The following is a 20087-nucleotide window of genomic DNA, read 5'->3' as shown; positions in this document are numbered from 1 at the left end:
GATGAATAGGTTAAGAGATTGAATTCCACAGCATGGGACTTGACAGCTGAAGTCACAGCAGCTAATAACGTATCAGTTAATTGAATACAGATCAGGGTTTAATTGGAGAGCATTCTGATCTTTTTGGCTCAGTATCAGAGTTCAGGGTATATTTACTTATTTAACCAGTGGGACAGTCTCAAAAAAAATCTCAAATAAAGGGGCGGTCAACTGCTATCTTAGTGGTTTCATTTCCATATAGGGCAGCACAGTTACTCAGTGGTTAGCACTGCTGCCTCACAGCACCAGGGTCCCAGGTTCGATTCCAGCCTTGGGTGACTATCTGTGTGGAGTCTGCACGTTCTCCCAGTGTCTGCATGGGTTTCCTCCGTGTGCTCCGGTTTCCTCCCACAGTCCAAAGATGTGCAGATCAGGTGAATTGGCCATGCTAAATTGCCCATAATGGTAGGTGCCTTAGTCAGAGGGAAATGGGTCTGGGTGGGTTACTGTTCGGAGGGTCAGTGTGGACTGGTTGGACCAAAGGGCCTGTTTCCACACTGTAGGGAATCTAATCATAACAGCCCATGCAATAGAAGCTTATCAACACATTAGACAGAGTCACAATGCACAATGGATAAAGGTTGACTGACGTGGGTGTACTGAAATAAACATAGTTCTGATTTTTTTTGTAGTTTAACACAGGGAGTTGAGACTCCCTCTTTGACTACAATTTCCACAATCGTAAACAACCTTGAAGCAGCTTCAAACGCGGTGCACACCTATTGTTAATAGCTACCTGTCACCAGGGCAACAGGCCGCAACTGGCAAGTTCAGCTGCTGCCGTAGTTTCACTTAAGCTAAAATAGAATACTGTAATTGATCAAAACAAAATAGACACGTGAGGTAACTTATACTTTTAAAAGAGAAGGACAAGGTTGATGGAAGGTGGAATGACTGAACTCTAGCAAGGAGATTTTCTCGGAGAGTGTAGTGGGGGAGGAGTGAAGAGCTGGGGGTGGACAGTTCAGGGGTGAGATATTACTTTCTGCACCCATTGGGCCATCAGGCTAGTATAGTAATACATATATACTCTTTAATGTCAGCTGTGGCTCATTTTGCTAATATACGGTATGTTCAATCTGACTGCGCTACAAAAAACATTTAGCAATGATTGTACTTTGAAAGGACTCTCCACTTGGTCCACTCCCCACTCTTCTCTTCGCCCCACAGCTCTTTCAATTTCTCACTTTTTATCCATTTTTAAAGAGGAAAACAAGCTGTTATTAATTCTCCTTCTATTGGAGCATTCTGCATCCTAATAACTCTGACTAAATTCATTTCTCTCAACCTCTGCCTTGCATATTGGCTGATGAGTGGCACATAGAGCACAAAAAATTATTTTTTAAAAAAGTACATACAAAATAGAAAGTGCAATTATGTAAGACATCAAGATGCTGTAACTTTAAAATTCCATAGAATCCTTACATGTGGAGGTTGGTCATTTGGCCCATCAAGTTTAAATCAAGAGCATATCATCCAGATCCACCCCTTTTTTCCCCCATACCCTTTCATTTCCCATAGCTAACTCACACATCCTGGACACTATGGGCAATTTAGGATGTCCAGTCCACCCAGCCTGTACGTCTTTCGACTGAGGGAGGAAACCAGAGCACCCAGAGGAAACCCACACAGACACGGGGAGAATGTGCAAACTCCACACAGACAGTCACCCAAGGCTGGAATCAAACCCAGGAGCCCGGTACTGTGAGGCAGCAGTGCTAACCACTGAGCCACCATATTGCCCTAAAATGTCATAAAGTGCTTTATAATTAATGTAAATACTTTTGTAATATATTAAATACATCCTTTTAACAGGAATGTGTTTTTTTAAGCAGCATTGGCTGAGGGATAAATACAGACCAAAGCATCAAGCAGAGTTACCCTGCTCCACGTGGAACTTACTCCAAGGCATCCTTCATACAGACAGTACGGTGGCTCAGAGCACCGGGGACCCGGGTTCGAATCTGGCCTCGAGTGACTGTCTGTGTGGAGTTTGTACATTCTCATCCTCTGTGTGGGTGAATGTAGATTGCTCCAGCTTCCTAAATTCCCCTCCCCCCATCTTATCTCAGTCCCAACCCCCGGATTCAGCACCGCCCTCTTGACCTGCAATCTTTTTCCCGACCTCTCCGCGCCCACCCGCTCTCCAGCCTATCACCCTCACCTCCTTCCACCTATCGTATTCCCAGTGCCCCTTCCCCGAATTCCCTCCCCTCCTACCTTTTATCTCAGCCCGCTTGGCACACCAGCCTCATTCCTGAAGAAGGGCTTATGCCCGAAACGTCGATTCTCCTGCCCCTCGGATGCTGCCTGGCCTGCTGTGTTTTACCAGCACCACATTTTTCAACTGTGTGGAGTTTGCACATTCTCCCAGTGTCTGCCTGGGTTCCCTCCAGGTGCTCCGGATTCCCCCCCGAGTCCAAAAATGTGCAGCTTAGGTGAATTGGTCATACTAAATTTCCCACAGTGTTCAGTGCATTAGTCAGAGGGAAATGGGCCTGGGTGGGTTACTCTTCGGAGGGTCGGTGTGGACTGGTTGGGCCAAAGGGCCTGTTCCCACACTGTAGGGATTCAATGACAATCTGGACTTGGCAAGTCAGACAGGACGTGGTTTATTTATTTATCAGATGACAGCACCTCCAACAATGCAGAGCTTCATCAGGACTGCGGGGGAATATTAAGATTTTGTCCTCTAGCCTCTGACTGAAAATGAGCCACAGCTGACATTAAAGAGCAAGTACCATATTACTACAATGAGTTATGTAAAAACCAGAAAGTGCTGGAAATGATTGACACTGAGCATCGTTGTGTTTTGCTATCCTGTTTCAGAATTCGTATGTACACTGCATTTTACTTTTGTATGACTGCGTTTATTGCCCATACAGTATGATTATTGATAACGTCTAGCAATTCAACAACAAAAAAATCAGAGCTGTTTCACCCAATTAGCCTTTGAAGCTTGGGATTCAGCAGTTGCCCTTTTGTGTTGCAATTTGATCACCGAAGCCAGGATATGTTTCAACCTTTAATGCTAACTTGCTGTCCCTCTCTACATACAGTGTTAGACCTGCTGGGTTTCCCTCTCACTTTCTGTTTTTATTTCAACATTTCCTGCCTCAAGATGGCAGCACCGCACTGGAACATAACGCTGGCCCAGTCAGTCATTCAGTGCTGTGTGAGCCTCGGTTGGTTAATGACACCCTATGGACACAGAATGTCGACAGGAATTTTCCAGAAAGTTCTCAGAAACAGTGAAGCACTTTTTTTTGGGAAAAGCTGGAAAAGCACTTATTAATCCATTTGTGTTTCCTCACAAAGTTTATCTCTGTAATATTATTGAAATAAAGAACGGTGGGACAGAAAGAATGCAGTGAAGGACCATTTAATACACTGACAGGCTAAATCGTTAAATTATTTCTGGGATTTGTGTTTCACAGGTCACTGCAGTCTTGTAAATCATCAAAAAGCCAGTAATGAGCACAACTTCTCTGATGTAAAATCTAATGTAATCTTAGATGTCACCTGATCCTGCAGCATGACATCAGTGTTTTATTTTAAACATAAATTGGTTTAATTGTGGTAATCATGTTGCATGCATTGTGTTTAAGGATACAAACCACTAGCCTTGAAGTAATTCTAGTTAGTGTCATATTACCCTCACTGTGAACTTTCCACAGTGAGAGGTAAATATGCAGCAATACTATCCCAGACAGAACCCTGAGCCAAATAATTCTGTCGTAAAGTGTGGCCCAGTGGATCCTGCTCATACGCTGAGCTTCCCTTTTGCTATATCCTGCTGCATCATATGTTCATGAAGTCAAGTGTGATGGAAGGAGGTGGGAGGGTATTTGGCACTCCCAGCTCACCTGTGCTCAGAAACTGACAGCTTTAGTGTCAATTCTGCACAGAACTGGGCTCAAACTGTCCAAACAGTTCACTTCAGACCTGGCCTGCCAAAAGACAAGGGAATCGTTGATGCCATTAGTCCAGGTCCAGATTGCAGCTCGCAGTGGTGAAAGGACTGTTTCTAGCCTACTGCACAATACGCTCAGTCACACAAGAAAGCATAAAGGGACAGAAAAATCAAGGGCTGAACAGCGTTGAGGGCTGAATGGCCTATATCTATTTTCTGGATTGCCAACTCTCCCAAGTTGCCCCAGAGTCTCCGGAAATTGAAGAAAAATCATTGTGTTAGAATAATGGGCATTTTATTGATTGACTGTGAATGCTGTTTTGTTGATCCCTAGGAACAACATTGGAGGTGGGGGACAAGGGATTAATAAATGTCATTTGATGAATAAATGTTATCCAATAAAGAACCGATCATCATATTCACTACCCAATTGGTGAGTGAAGGTGCTGTACCATAAGGCTGACATGTTAGGAGACTCATGACATGAGGTCATGTGATTAAACTAGGGACCTGTCCAATCATAGTTGACAACATAACCCATTGCTGAAAATGTGTTGCTGGAAAAGCGCAGCAAGTCAGGCAGCATCCAAGGAGCCCTTCTTCAGGGCTCATGCCCGAAACGTCGATTCTCCTGCTCCTTGGATGCTGCCTGACCTGCTGCGCTTTTCCAGCAACACATTTTCAGCTCTGATCTGCAGCATCTCCAGTCCTCACTTTCTCCTCGAAGAACATAACTCATTGCCCTTGTCATTCACCAAAGTTGCCCACTACAATCCATGATGGACACCTTTATGCACCCACCTCCTTCATCCAGCGTGACATGGATAAACAGAAATAAGAGGATTTAAATATTACATAAAAATGTCTGTGTGTGTGACTTGTGCTAGAAATTAGTGAAGGACGGAAACAAAGAGAAAGAGAAGTTATGAAGTATAAAATGATCAAATTGGCATGAGCCACATCACACTTCCAACTGGGTATTAAAGAAATGAGACCTTCGATTATAATGTTCAAACTTCCCTGGATTTTGGAAAAGTTTTTGGAAAACAGCAATTCAATTCACATAAATAGGGAACACACAAGCCACCTGTCCCATCAGTGAGTTCAAGGTCAGTAACTGGAAGGTTACTGCTTCCATTTGAGGACACAGGAAGTGAGCACTTGGAAAAGGAGAAGTTGATTATGGGTTGGCTACATTTTTGAAAGGCAGCTCGCATCTGCCCTAAAAGAGTTTATGTTAAGAGTTACTTAGGAATTAGACACAGAATGAGGGGACCAGAACGTCATTCACTGTCTGATTTCCAGTGATGTTAATTCGAAAACCAGTCTGTTCAGCTGGGAAGGTCACAACAAACACCATGCCAGTGTGGGATGAGGAGCAGGGAAGTTCTCTCCCCAGGGGTTAAAGACAATAGTAACCTCCGAATCAGGATCACTAAAACTGGTTACAGTCACATTTCAGTTTGTGGGATCCTGCTGTGCACACAATGGCTTCTGCCGTTTCCAGCATTGCAACTGTGACTACAATCCAAACATACTTCGTCGACTGACGAGCCATCTTTTATTTTCAAATAAATCTGAGGAAATTCCCCACAGTAACTGCCAGCTGAAACTGCTTCCCCTGGATTTGGGCTTGAAGTAGTTTGAAGGTGGAAAGCTGAGCTGAGACAAAAGAAATATTCTCAAATTGGCCAAAAGTGACATGCATTGTTCTCCAATACACCAGATGAGGCCTTTAGCTTTTCGGCTCAAAAAGTTTGATTAGAATTGATCACAGGCTTCAAGTGATAATGAGTAAAGAGGTTTAGTGAACTGTGAATAGAACATGATATTAAATAACTCAATGGCTGCAACTCAATCTGATGGATATAATAATAGTAAACAGGAAAATGTCAAAATTAGTAATAAAACAGAGCTGGGAGGTGTGTGTGTGTGGAAGGAATGACTTTGAACAGAGTGAGTATGAAGGCAAGAAATGGAGGTCAGTGAGGTGAGGGGGAGGTGAGGGAAGAGAGCGCGAAGCCTGGAGTGGCTGGGTGAAGAAAGTGAAGGCAGGACAGGGGCAAGGGACTGCAGGCAGGGAGAGAGATGACAGTGTAGGTGGGGGAGGGGGAAGGGACTGCAGGCAGGGAGGGAGATGACGGTGCAGGTGGGGGAGGGGGAGGAGGGTGAAAGTTGGAAAGACGGTTCAGATGGGGTGAGGGGGAACGCAATGGTGAAGAGGGGGAGAGAGTGAAGGTGAATGGTGGTCATAAAGGAATGTGAGACTGCAGCAGTGACAAAGAATCTTCTGATACACAAGCAGCAGATCATTTTGAGGGATGATAGGCCAAGCTAACCTGCAAGTTGAACATCCTCCTGATTGATAGACACATCATCAACTACAGTGTCCACAGTTTCGCCAAAATAAATGGAAAATACGGTTAGATTAGTTTAACCACGATTTAGGGTAATGACAACCCGGTAACCAGGCATCCCAGCAACACGCAGTCACCTTTGATTGGGGATAACCTGGGGATTACTGCAGGATATTCCTTGGATTGGAGCAGCCTCTGAAATGCCTGTGGTCTGGACAACGTCTGTCTGCAGAACACTCTCAGCACAGTTTTCTCTTTCTCAAAAGAGATATCTGAAATTATTTCCGTTGGAGGCTATCACTGGGCCAACCACTTTCAATGCACTGTGTGGGTAGGAGTGAACCACAGTGCTCAGCTTAATTTGACCGTAAAGTGTCCCTTTGTTTCTGCCTCCCTCCCACCTCCCTAAATCTATCTGTTCCACTTCACCATAAAGCCAGGGCTAAAAGCAGGGATAATGGCTGAATTCTTCCACAGGGATAGGGCCTGCTGTGCCTTGGATTCTCTGCTCAGTGAACAGCTGAACTGTAGCAGGCCCTTACACAAGGCTCACTTTGTCTGTCACTTTCCTTTTAACCCCAGGCGGTGGTGGATGCCTTAGAGCCAGGTTGGCTGCAGCACATTCAATAAGCTTTCTGTCAAAATGGCTCATGATCCACTACCAGCAGAATCACTTTCTATTAACTCCTTGCGTGGTTTGTGCCAGGCAGCGCCATTGTCACGGTGATGCGCCAGTCTAAGGAGAAGGCGTATTGTTAATGATATGGAGTGATGTGCCAAATATGGTTCAGTCACGGGAGGAACAGCACAGACCAGGACAGATAACTACCAGTGAGTAAGGCATTGGGAAAATATCTCCAGGAACTGGATAAATGAAGTCAGTCTGTCCACATCTCCCCATGCGCCAGTGAGGAGTAACTGCCTCAGGGACTTCAGCTTGGCGGTGAACAGTCTGCAATTTGTGCATCTTCTTAAGTATAAGAATGGGTGGTATTCAGCTCTCGAGTCTGCTTCATCTTTTGAATTGTATCTTGGCTGGTCGGCAGCTCAGTTTCACTCTCTGTCATTGCTCTGACCCCTTTGATAGCCACACCCAACAAACCCACCAATCTCACACTCCAGAGACCCGGGTTCGATTCCAGCCTTGGGCAACTGTTTGTGTGGAGTTAGCACATTCTCCCCGTGTCTGTGTGGGTTTCCTCCAGGTGCTCCGGTTTCCTCCCAATATCCAAAGATGTGCAGGTCAGGTGAATTGGCCATGCTAAATTGCCCGTAGTGTTCAGGGATGTGTAGGTTAGGTGCAATAGTCAGGGGAAATGTAGAGTAATAGGGTCAGGTGGGTTACTCTTCAGAGAGTCAGTGAGGACTTGTTGGGTCAAATGGCCTGTTTCCACACTGTAGGGATTCTGTGAGACTTCATTTCCCTTTGTGTGGAAAACGTTCTTCTTGTTTCACCTTTAACGGACCTACGCTACTTGTAAGATTATACTCTCTTGTGTCTGTCACTTTCATAGTCAGAAACGCTTCATTTTATTTATTTGCTTCTATTTGTTCATGGAATGTGAACATTGCTGGCTGCAGCTGTGTTTAGTACCCATCCCTCGTTGCCCGTGAGAAGGTGGGTGAATTGCTTTCTTGAACTGCTGCAGTCCATGTGATGTGAGTAGACCCACTAACCCCAGTGACACTGGGGAAACAGCGATAAAATTCTAAGCCAGGATGGTGAGTGGCTTGGAGGGGAACCTGCAGGTTCCCATCTGTCTGCTGCCCTTCTTGGTGATAGTGGTCATGAGTTTGGAACATGCTGACTTTTGCAATCCTGATTTGAAGCATTATTTAAACGGACTGAAATTGGCCAAGTTGCCTTTTGAACTCAGCAGGTCTGGCAGCATTTGGGGAGAGAAAGCAGAGTTAACGTTTCGTGTCCAATGACCCTTCTTTAGAATGGGTCAAACACGAAACATTAATCCTGCTTTCTCTCCACAGGTGCTGCTAGTGCTGCTAAGTTTTTCCAGCAATTTCTGTTTCTGATTTTCCAGCATCGGCAGTTCCTTGACCTTTTCGTGCCTTTTGTTCACATTATCCCCCATGCCCAAGATTACTGGGTGTGAACTCAGCTGAAAGCACAGAGACAGAAGATTATTCTTAATTTCCCAAAAATAGTTCACCAGTTGTTACTAAGAAAGATGTTTTAAAATTAAGACAAAAAGGTATAATTTTAATTGATACCATACATGGTGGCAGATGCGAGATTTAAAGTATATGGCTGCATCCCAAGTTATCACATTGAAATAAAAATTCTAGTTGTTAATAAGATGGCCAAACAGTGGAGATGTGATTCTATTAGTCAGAGAAAGGAGAGTGAAAACCCTATATACTAAGTTCCAATTGATAATGCGACAAGCTAAGTAAACTGCAGCCATGTTGTTCAGTTGGCTCCACAATGTATTCTTGTTCCTTCGCTGAAGCTCTTTAAAATTTGGTAACTGAAGTACAGAAATCTGAGCCAACGTATAAGTTCCTTTACTACTATGTGCAGAATTAGCTGCTCTCAGATGGCTCAGTGGGAATTGCTAAACTTCTGCAGGCTTGAGTTACTGGCCAGGATTTGTCCCTCATGAGCTCCCGTAGCTCGTTACTCTACTGTCAGTTCGCTCCTCTCGAAAGATCAGACAGGCTCATTAAATCACAGCTAGAAACGAAACATACTTCAGAAGCAGCCCTGATTCTCCACATAGATTTCAAACAGCACTTACCAGTTGTTGACCTGTAAGAGCGTGAGGCTGGTTTGTCCAGCTATCTGTCTCTTCTCATCCTCTGTTGGGTACGGATGCTGAAGAGAAAAACAGAACATTCCCATCAGAACAGCTGTACCAATTTACAGACCCAGCAGTTGCCAGTTCTCACAGAGAAACTCATCCTGGAGACAACACAGCTGCCCCAAGCCACCCTGGGGACATGTTACTCAAGTTGGCTTCAGTTTACACTCTAGACCAGCAGCCCTGACGTAGCTGAGTACTGCAGAACCTTAGAAATTAAAGTAATCACCCTGAGTCAACACACCAGAAGGGTCCGCGATTCAACCTTAACTGTGAAGTTACCTGGGCATTAGGGAAGATGCAATTTATTTTACTGGTTCCATGGGATGTGGATGTTGCTGGCAATTACTGCAAATGATGCCCATTCCCAGGATTTAGATGTTTCAGGTGTGATAGAAAGGGAGGTAAAAAGGGTGGGAGAGTTGCATTGCTGAGAAAGGAGTACCTTACAACTGTACTGAGGGAGGATACATCAGAGGACTCATGCAGTGAGGCAGTATGGGGAGAACTCAGAAAAAGGAGAGGTGAAGTCACAATACTGGGGGAATACTACAGGCCCCTGACAACCAGCGGAAAATAGAGGACAGAATGTGTAGACAGATTTTGGAAAGATGTAGAAACAGCAGGATTGCTCTGGTGGGTCATTATAACTTCCCCTATATTGTCTGAGATTCACTATGTGTGAGGGGTTTGGAAGGGGCAGAATTTGTAAGGAACATTCTGGAGGGATTCTTGACACAGTATATAAACAGTCCAACCAGTGAAGGGTAATACTGGACCTGGTTTTGGGAAATGAGCTGACCAAGTGAGTGAAGTTTCAGTGGGGGTGCATTTCTGGGGTAATGACCATAACACTAAGTTTTACGTTACCCATGGACAGGGATAACAGCAGCCCTTGGGTGAAGGTGGGGAAGGCAAACTACAGCAATATTAGGCAGGAAGTGGAGAACTTTGATTGGAGGCAGCTGTTTGAGGGTAAATCTGCATCAGACATGTGGGAGTATCTCAAACAGCAGTTGATGAGATTTCAGGAATGGCACATTCCTGCGAGAATGAAGGACCGGTATGGCAAGTTACGTGAACCTTGGATGATCTTGGTAAGGAAGAAAAAGGAAGCATACATTAGATCTAGGAGGATGGGAACTGCTGAAGCTCTTGAAGTATATCATGAAAGTAGTTAAACAAGGAATTAGAAGGGTGAAAAGGAGGCATGAAAAGTCATTAGCAAACAGGATAAAGGAGAATCTCAAGGCTTTCTGTACATATATAAAAAGCAAGAGGGTAGCCAGGGAAAGGGTTGGGCCACTCAAAGACAAGGAGGGAATCTTTGTGAGGAACCAGACGAAGTAGGTGAGCTCCAAAATGAGGATTTTATGTCGGTATTCATCAAGAGAAGGAATTGGTTCAGGATGATATCAGGAAAGGGAGTGTCGAGTTTATAAGCTAAGTTGCTATTAGAAAGGAAGAGGTGTCAGTCTTAAAAAATATCAAGGTAGATAAGTCCCCAGGTCCTGATGGGATCTATCCCAGAATATTGAGGGAGGCAAAAGAACAAATTGCTGGAGCATTGACAGACATCTTTGTATCCTCTCTGGCCACAGGTGAGGTCCCAGAGGACTGGAGAATAGCCAATGTCGTCCCACTGTTTAGGAAGAATAGCAGGGATAATCCTGGAAATTACAGACCGGGAGTCTCACTTCGGTGGTAGGGAAATTATTGGAAAAGATTCCCAGGGACAAGATCTGTATGCGTTTAGATACAAACAGACTTATTAGCGATAGACAGCAGGGTTTTGTGTAGGGGAGGTCATGCCTCACTAACTTGATCGAGTCTTTCGAGGAGGTGATGAAGACGTTTGATGAGGGAAAGCGGTTGATGTCATCCACATGGGCTTCAGTAAAGCCTTTGACTAAGTCCCTCATGCCAGACTGGTACAAAAGGTGAAGTCACATGGTATCGGGGTGAGCTGGTAAGATGGATACGGGGACTGGCTGAGTCATAAGAGACAGAAGGTAGGGTGGAAGGATGCTTTTCAGAACCGAGGCTGTGACTAGTAGTGTTCCACAGGGATCAGTGCTGGGATATCTGCTGTTCATCGTCCACATAAATGATCTGTAGAAAATGCAGCTGGTCTAATTAGTAGGTTTGTGGACAATACAAAGATTGGTGGATTTGAGGATAGTGAGGAGGACTGTCAGAGGATACGGCAGGATACAGAGTATTCAGAGGCATCGGCAGAAAAACGGCAGATGAAGTTTAATCTGGACAAGTGTGAGGTGATGCATTTTAGAAAGTCAAGTACAGGTGGAAATTATACAGTGAATAGCAGAACACTTAAGAGTATTGATGTGCAGAGGGATCTGGGTGTGCAGGTCCATAGATCACTGAAGGTGGCAGCGCATGTAGATAAGGTAGTAAAAAAGGCCTATAAGACCATAAGACCATAAGACATAGGAGTGGAAGTAAGGCCATTCGGCCCATCGAGTCCACTCCGCCATTCAATCATGGCTGATGCGCATTTCAGCTCCACTTGCCAGCGTTCTCCCCGTAGTCCTTAATTCCTCTAGACAACAAGAACCTATCAATCTCGGCCTTGAAGACATTTAGCGTCCCGGCTTCCACTGCACTCCGTGGCAATGAATTCCACAGGCCCACCACTCTCTGGCTGAAGAAATGTCTCCGCATTTCCGTTCTGAAATGACCCCCTCTAATTCTAAGGCTGTGTCCACGGGTCCTAGTCTCCTCGCCTAACAGAAACAATTTTCTAGCATCCACCTTTTCAAAGCCATGTATTATTTTGTACGTCTCTATTAGATCTCCCCTTAATCTTCTAAACTCCAACGAATACAATCCCAGTATCCTCAGCCGTTCCTCATATGCTAGACCTGTCATTCCAGGGATCATCCGTGTGAATCTCCGCTGGACACGTTCCAGTGCCAGTATGTCCTTCCTGAGGTGTGGGGACCAAAACTGGACACAGTACTCCAAATGGGGCCTAACCAGAGCTTTATAAAGTCTTAGTAGTACATCTCTGCTTTTATATTCCAACCCTCTTGAGATAAGAGACAACATTGCATTCGCTTTCTTAATCACAGACTCAACCTGCATGTTTACCTTTCGAGAATCCTCGACTAGCACTCCCAGATCCCTTTGTGCTTTGGCTTTATTAAGTTTCTCACCATTTAGAAAGTAGTCCATTCCTATATTCTTTTTGCCAAAGTGCAAGACCTCGCACTTGCTCACGTTAAATTCCATCAGCCATTTCCTGGACCACTCTCCCAACCTGTCTAGATCCTTCTGTAGCCTCCCCACTTCCTCAGTACTACCTGCCTGTCTACCTAACTTTGTATCATCGACAAACTTCGCTAGAATGCCCCCGGTTCCCTCATCCAAATCATTAATATATAATGCGAACAGCTGTGGCCCCAGCACCGAACCCTGCGGGACACCGCTCGTCACCGGCTGCCGTTCTGAAAAAGAACCTTTTATCCCAACTCTCTGCCTTCTGTTAGATAGCCAATCCTCAATCCATCCCAGCAGCTCACCTCGAACACCATGGGCCCTCACCTTGCTCAGCAGTCTCCCGTGTGGCACCTTATCAAAGGCCTTTTGAAAGTCCAGATAGACCACATCCACTGGGTTCCCCTGGTCTAACCTACTTGTTACCTCTTCAAAAAATTCCAACAGGTTTGTCAGGCATGACCTCCCTTTACTAAATCCATGTTGACTTGTTGACTTGACTTGCTTGCCTTCACTGAAAGGATAGACAAGTTATGCTGCAGCTTTATAGAACTTCAGTTAGGCCACACTTGGAATATTGTGTACAGTTCTGGTCACCGTACTACCAGAAGGCTTTGGAGAGGGTACAGAAAAGGTTTATCAGAATGCTGCCTGGTATGGGGGATTTTAGCGAAGAAGAAAGGCTGAATAGACTGGACTTGTTTTCAGCAGAACACAGGAGGTTGAGGGGCAACCCGATGGAAGTGTACAAGATTGTGAATGGTATGATAGAGTGGAAAGTAAGAGGCTTTTTTCTCAGGGTGGAGGGGTCAATTACTAGGGGACACAGGCTCGGGATTCGAGGGGAGGGGGAAGTTTAAAATAGATGTGTGAGGCAAGATTTTCACACACAGGGTGGTGAAAGCCAGCAGCACGCTGCCACAGGAAGTGGTGGAAGCAGACATAGCGGCTGTATTGAACAAGCATCTGGACAAATACATGAATAGGAAGGGAATAGAGGGATATGGATCCTGTAAGTGAAGACAGTTTTAGTATGGAAGGGCAAAATGAGGCAGTGCACACTTGCAGGGTTGAAGGGCTAGTTCCTGTGCTGTATTATTCTTTGTTCACAACGGCGTTGAGGTATTGGTACTGGTAACCAGCAGTTTGATTGCTGCAGTCCTCGTAGTATAGGCACACCCATGGTGCTGATGAGGAGAGAATTCAGGGTGTGGCTCCAGGGCTAGTGAAGGATCGGTGATATATTTCTCCATTGGGACGGTGGTTACCATTCTGGTTACCTGCTTCCCTCACTCTTCCGTGTGGTAGAAGGTGCAGGTTTGAAACCTGTTCAAGAGAGATCAGGGGCAAATTGTAACAGCCTATCTCGCAGATGGAATACCCATGTGCTGCTGGTGCAGGAGTAAATGTTTAGACTGGTGATTGAAGTCCCGCTCAAGTGGACTGCTTTGCTGTGACAACGTCAGGCATCTTGAGTGTTGTTGAATCAAAAAAAGTTGGTTTGCAGGTGCAGCAGGTAATTAAGAAAGCAAATAGAATATTATCCTTCATTGTGAGAGGGATGGAGTTTAAAAATAAGGAGGTTATGCAACTGTATAGGGTACTGGTGAGGCCACACCTGGAGTACTGTGCACAGTACTGGTCCCCTTACTTGAGAAAGGATGTACTGGCACTGGAGGGGATGCAGACAGGTTCACTGGGTTGATTCTGGAATTGAGAGGGTTGGCGTATCAGAGGTTGAGTAAACTGGGATATACACATTGGAATTTAAAAGAACAAGGGGAGATTTTAGAGAAGCATGTAAAATTTTGAAGGGAATAGATAAGATAGAAGAAGGGAGATTGTTTCCACTTACGGGTGAAACTAGAACTAGGGGACAGAGCCTCAACTTAACTGGAAGCAGATTTAGGACTGAGTTGACAAGAACTTCTTCAATCAAAGGGCTGTGAATCTGTGGAATTCCCTGCCCAGTAAAACAGTTGACGCTATCTTGTTGAATAGTTTAAGATGAAGATAGATTTTTGAACAGTGAAGGAATTAAGGGTTATTGTGAGCTGGCAGGTAAGTGAAGCTGAGTGCGTGAAAAGATCAGCCACAATCTTACTGAATGGTGGAGCAGGCTTGTCCCACCTGCCTATCTCCTTTTCCACCTATCCACTCCACCCTCTCCTCCTTGACCTATCACCTTCATCTCCTCCCCCACTCACCCATTGTACTCTATGCTACTCTCTCCCCACCCCCATCCTCCTCTAGCTTATCTCTCCACGCTTCAGGCTCACTGCCTTTATTCCCGATGAAGGGCTTTTGCCCGAAACGTTGATTTCGCTGCTCGTTGGATGCTGCCTGAACTACTGTGCTCTTCCAGCACCACTAATCCAGTATTTGATTTTCAGCATCTGCAGTCATTGTTTTTACCTTGAGGGACCAGATAGCCTACTCCTGCTCCCTGTTCTTACGTTTGTTGGAATTCATCTACCACAGTGAGTTTTAGACCTTGGTCCTTTCAGGGTAGAAGTTAATAGGGAGAAAAAGAGGAAGAGAGATACATTGATATAAGATAACGACTTAGACTGGGGATCTGGAAGAACAAATCCCAGGGCCTTCTGGAAAGGTGAGGAGAAAATAGAAGCGAGAAGGAAAATCTATAGGATCAGAACTTGCTAAAGAACATGCATCTCTGTTAGTAATTGGCCAGAAAAGTTTGATGTGGATGAGATACACTTGGTTGATTTGTGTGATACCCTGTGCTTAACCTTAGTCATGTTTGGTGGATCTGAGGACTGCTTTGATGGCTGTTAGTCAGGAGTGCAGGGATCGCTGCTGCCCAGTAAACCATGACCTTTGTCTTGGTTTTGAGACGGTGTGCAGATGCTGATGACAAGATTGCTTTTATTTGGATTTTAAAACAGTGTGATTTAAAACTGCTGAAGTGGCACAGAGGGGTCCTTGTTCTAGTCCCCTTCATCAGCTGCATCATCATCATCCCGAGTCCAGCCTGTGAAGATTTTCGTACATTTCAATGCAATCCCCTCTTGTCTTAAGTTCACGATAAGATCCATGTACCATGGGACAGTTGGAACAGGTAAATTTATCAAGGTCACAATGGAACATTTTATGGACTACAGCAAAGAAATTTTCTATATTGGTGCAGATTCAATATATCTCCAAATTTTGTGGTTGCAATCAATGCACCACCTTCCGATTGACCTAAAATTCTTTTCATTAAGCTAGCTCTCCAATATTACATGCAACCTGGCACAAACTGGTGTATTCTTATAGCTATCTTCTATTGTTTCACCCCTACCCCTGTCAACATGCTAGTGTTAACATGGGACTTGTTTCCATTTGCATATCCTTAAGACCCACTAGCTTGGCATGAATTGTGGAGGCTAAAAACATTAATAATTTTGTTCCTTTCTTGTCTTGCTTTGTTTTTCATGTTCTGAGCATACGCGATCATTGTGTCACAACTCCCATCAATAATTGGTGGGCAGAGGCTTGGCAAAAGGAATTACAACCCAGCAGCCAACAGCAACAGCTTGTTTCAATTTATCTGGAGTGTTTTTCAGTCAAACATTAAGGTGCACCCACAATTCAAATCAGGACCGAGCAAATTTCATAACATCTAATTAAATCAAAAATTAATTTGTTGCCAGGACCTAATTGTTAGCCAACATCCTTAGTTGTCCTAAACAGTCATAGAAAAATGCTTAGTCTGGTCTACTTGGTGTCATAAATGTACAAATAGTGCCAGAAACATAAGACTATTAAAAATATCTAATGCAGTACAAATTGCTTAGGCTCTTGTTTTCAACAGTTCATGGGCAACATCATCATTAACCCCCTTCAGGGCCTCATTAGGATGTGCAGCCGAGCCTGCATCACAAGCCCCATGAAGTCTTCTAATTGCATGAATCAGTGTTAATTGGGGCCTGAAGTAATGTATAGGAGAATCTGTCAAGCAGCTCTCTAACCTCATATATCACTTGCCGTCAGGTCTCCGAGCCTTAAACCTCACCCTTTTGGGATCAAAAGGCATACAAACTTTTAACAAAGCAGCTCACTCCACCGTCGTTTATCTTCCTAGATCCTGTCGCTTACGGATGTTCTGACAAGTATTACATTTCTCACAGAGATTGCAATAAAAACTCAGCAAAGCAAGCCTTTGTCCCACAACCCAGCTCTTGTGAGAATGCAGTAGACAAATAGATGGAGGAAAACTGACACAAAAACCAATCTGTCCTGCGTATCTCCACAATTTGTGAGATGATATTTATTTCCAATGAGCAAAAAAGGACAGCAGCCCTCCTCTTTTGCAACAATCTGTTGATCTTCCTCATCCTCAGATGCAATATTGACTTTATTTATCATGGAAGCATGCAACCAGCTGTCAACAGTCCTGGACCAGACTCTCATACAACATTAATTCTGGATTTCCATGTGATTTTGTATTCTTGTGAAATGTCCTGACGAGTGCAAGATTGAATCCTATAAGATCCTGAAGGGTCTAGACAGGGCAGATTTGGGAGGATGTTTTCTCTTATGAGAGAAATTAAAATGAGGTCACACTGTTTATAAATCAGGGGCCAGCATTTAAAATAGAAATGAAATGCAGTGTTTTCTCTCAGAAGGCTGTAAGTCTTTAAAACTTTTTTTAAGTGTTCTTTTGAAGGCTATCTCCTAAATAACAGGCAGATGTGCTTTCAATGAAAATTGTACACAGTGATTAAACTAGTCTTAATGCTGTGTTTAACAGCTTATACAGCAGTCCCACTCACTGCCACAAGATCTTATTGGCTCGTCTATGTTGGAAAACCGCTTTATGAAGCAACTTCCCGGTGTCATTTTCAGCCCTGCCCTGGTACAAACCATCAGAAATGCAGCAGATCTGGTAACATCTGTGGGGACTGTAACAGAATTAATATTTTGAGTCCAATATGACCCTGGTTCAGAAATTGAAATATTAATTCCACTTCCCTCTCCACAGAGCTGTTGAGTTTCAGCAGCATTCTGTTTGTTTCAGATGTCCAGCATTTGCAATATTTTGCCTTCATTGATTCAAACCTCCTGAGTTAGGTCAAAGATTATTTGAAAAGCCAACAATTTACACTAACACTGTTCTAATTACAACAAAGATTTATAGCTTCTTTAACATAGTAAGACACCGAAGGCATTAGCAAATAAAATTTGTCACTGAGTCTCAAAAAGAGGTGTGAGGACAGATTACCAATTGGACGGCTTTCAAGAGAATCTTAACAGGGGAACGAGTTGTAAAGAAATTTAGTAAGTCACAGTTCTCCATTGTGGCTCAGTGGTTAGCACTGTTGCCTCAAAGGATCAGGGACCTGGGTTCGATTCTGTCCTTGGGCGACTGGTGTTTGCAAGTTCTCCCTGTGGGTTTCCTCCAGGTGCTCAGATTTCCTCCCACAGTCCGAACATGCGCAGTTTAGGTGGTCTGGCCATGCTAAATTGGCCATATTGTTCAGGGATGTGCAGGCTAGTGGATTAGCCATGGGAAATGCAGGGTCAGCAGGATAAGGTAGGGGGGGTGGGTCTGAATGGGATGCTCTTTGGAGGGTAATTGCAGATTTGATAGGCTGATTTCGCTGCTCGTTGGATGCTGCCTGAACTGCTGTGCTCTTCCAGCACCACTAATCCAGTATTTGGTTTTCAGCATCTGCAGTCATTGTTTTTACCCTGAATGGCCTGCTCCCACAGTGTAGGGATTCTGTGATCTTGTTTTATGAAGAATTGACGTATGACCACTAACACGGGGAGATAGGTAAAGAGGACCTGCTGTGAGTTAGAATATGTATAGCAGCATTTTAGAGGAGCTCAGGCTACAGAGATGAAAAAGTAGAAGCCAGTCAGAATAGGCCTGACATATTCAGGTGTAAAAGTGACAACAGAACAGATGACCTGAGATGATATGGAGTTGGATAACATTTGAATGTAGAAGCTGTAGGTATAGACGGTTGACCTGATGACAGGCAGTTTGATTGGAGAGATTTAAGCATGTGGTTGTGAGAAAGATCAAATTGTTGTTCCTTTCCTGGTGGAGGAAAGAGAGATTGGAAGTGAAGGAACAGCTTGGAATGTCAGTGGGCCGAGGGTGGCACCTATAAGGACAGGATGGTAGCTTTGAAAGAGACAGAAACACTATCCCGGCAGTGGAAACAGTTAATAACATCAGCTAATGAGAGGCCAGAAAGGGAAGCTAGCTAGTGAACAATTTGTTGAGAATAGGCTTAAGGGAGCAGGTGGAGGCTGACACGAGCAAAACTGGGCACGAGTTGCGGGTTAATACAAAAACTGAGAAATACAGGCATTCAGGCTAGGACAATGTGGAACCTGGAGATAACTTTGATCCAAAGGGTGGAGGAATCTGCACCTGTCACAACTCGTTCAAGGCAGCTGCCTGACTGACTCTAAGGACAGTCACCGTCTATTTTAATTATTTGGCACAATAGACAAATGGTCTGCTTCCCCATTTGGCAAGTGCATTGTTCCTGCGTAGAAATGCCTCATATAGATCAAGGAAATTTGAAGATTCATGCACACAAACAATTCCTATTCATATATATATATACAAATGAGGAAGAATAGGCCATTTGGCCTCTTCAGGTTGCTCACCATTTAAAGAAATCACAACCAATTTGATCCACCAGCTCATTAATACTATAATTAACATTGGTGTCCTGGAGTTGATGTGATAGGGATTCAGACATATACTATGTGAAATAACAGGACCGGTCTAAACTTCAGGCTGTATCCCAGTGAGAGTCAGTGGCCTCAGGATTACAAGGGAGATAATATATCTGACTACACACCATTTTACATTGACATTCCCACCAGAAACTGGAGTTAAAACTATCCTTTCTCATGCAGTGCACTGCACGAGAGCCAGTCCCTTTATATCTCGATTTAAGGCTAAATGTGGCAGCAACAAGCAATCCTTACCCGAATATAAATGATTTCTTAGGTGTTGGTTGTAGCTCGGTGCTAGCATGCTCCCATTGAATCAGACGAGTTTCAAGTTGCAAGTCAGAGTGTTGAGCACAAGGTCCAGGCTGAGACACCATTACAGAAATGAGGAAGTATTACAGTGTGGCAGATGCGGTCTTTTGGAAGAGACATTAAACTGCCTTCCCTTTCAGATTGGTGAAAAGATCCCAGTGTGCAATTTCAAAGGGAAGGGGAGCTCTTCACAGCGTCCTGCGCAATAATTACCCTTGAAGCAACATCACCAAAGATTATCTTGTCACTGAAATACCGCTGTGTGCAGGGTTTTTGCTGTGCACTTGCCAGCAACATTTCCTACATCATAACCATGTCTACAGTTTAAAACTACTGAATGAATTAGCTCTAAGCTACCTCAAGACATCTGAAAGACATGAAAGGATGCTATATAAATGCAAGTCATTTTTTTTTCTCCATTCTAATAAATCTGAAATCAATTTACAATAATAAAGAACAAACTGTTACCCGTAGCAACCAACCTGACAATTATTCCAGGTGTCAAAAGCACAGCTTAAGAATTCACATCTCATGCTTCAGGAATGTTGCTCCTTTGTGGGAAACCAATTAAGTGTGATCTAAAACCCAGTTTACACCTGAGCAACATGCAGGGCAGTGAATTAAATGTCTGGGTAGGATTTCCCAGCCATACATAAAACTATGTTCAGTTGAAAGAGGATTGATGGATGTAGGGCATTGCTG

The 20087-nt window shown here is 44.1% G+C and overlaps 1 protein-coding gene across 24 annotated transcripts in view; it reads right to left on the bottom strand.

The window, feature by feature from the left end:
• The window catches only part of pknox2 (pbx/knotted 1 homeobox 2), a 462769-nt gene that overhangs the window by 8076 nt on the left and 434606 nt on the right, over positions 1-20087 (bottom strand). For all 24 annotated transcript variants that reach the window (XM_072593094.1, XM_072593109.1, XM_072593097.1 and 21 more), the window contains one exon: positions 9066-9142. In XM_072593094.1, the coding sequence (XP_072449195.1) occupies positions 9066-9142 (77 nt within the window). The remainder of the gene's footprint in view (positions 1-9065; positions 9143-20087) is intronic.

Source organism: Chiloscyllium punctatum, chromosome 23 (genome assembly GCF_047496795.1).
Source record: "Chiloscyllium punctatum isolate Juve2018m chromosome 23, sChiPun1.3, whole genome shotgun sequence".
NCBI lineage: Eukaryota > Metazoa > Chordata > Chondrichthyes > Orectolobiformes > Hemiscylliidae > Chiloscyllium > Chiloscyllium punctatum.
The sequence above is the reverse complement of the archived record's forward strand: the minus strand, read 5'-3'. Positions and strand labels throughout refer to the sequence as shown.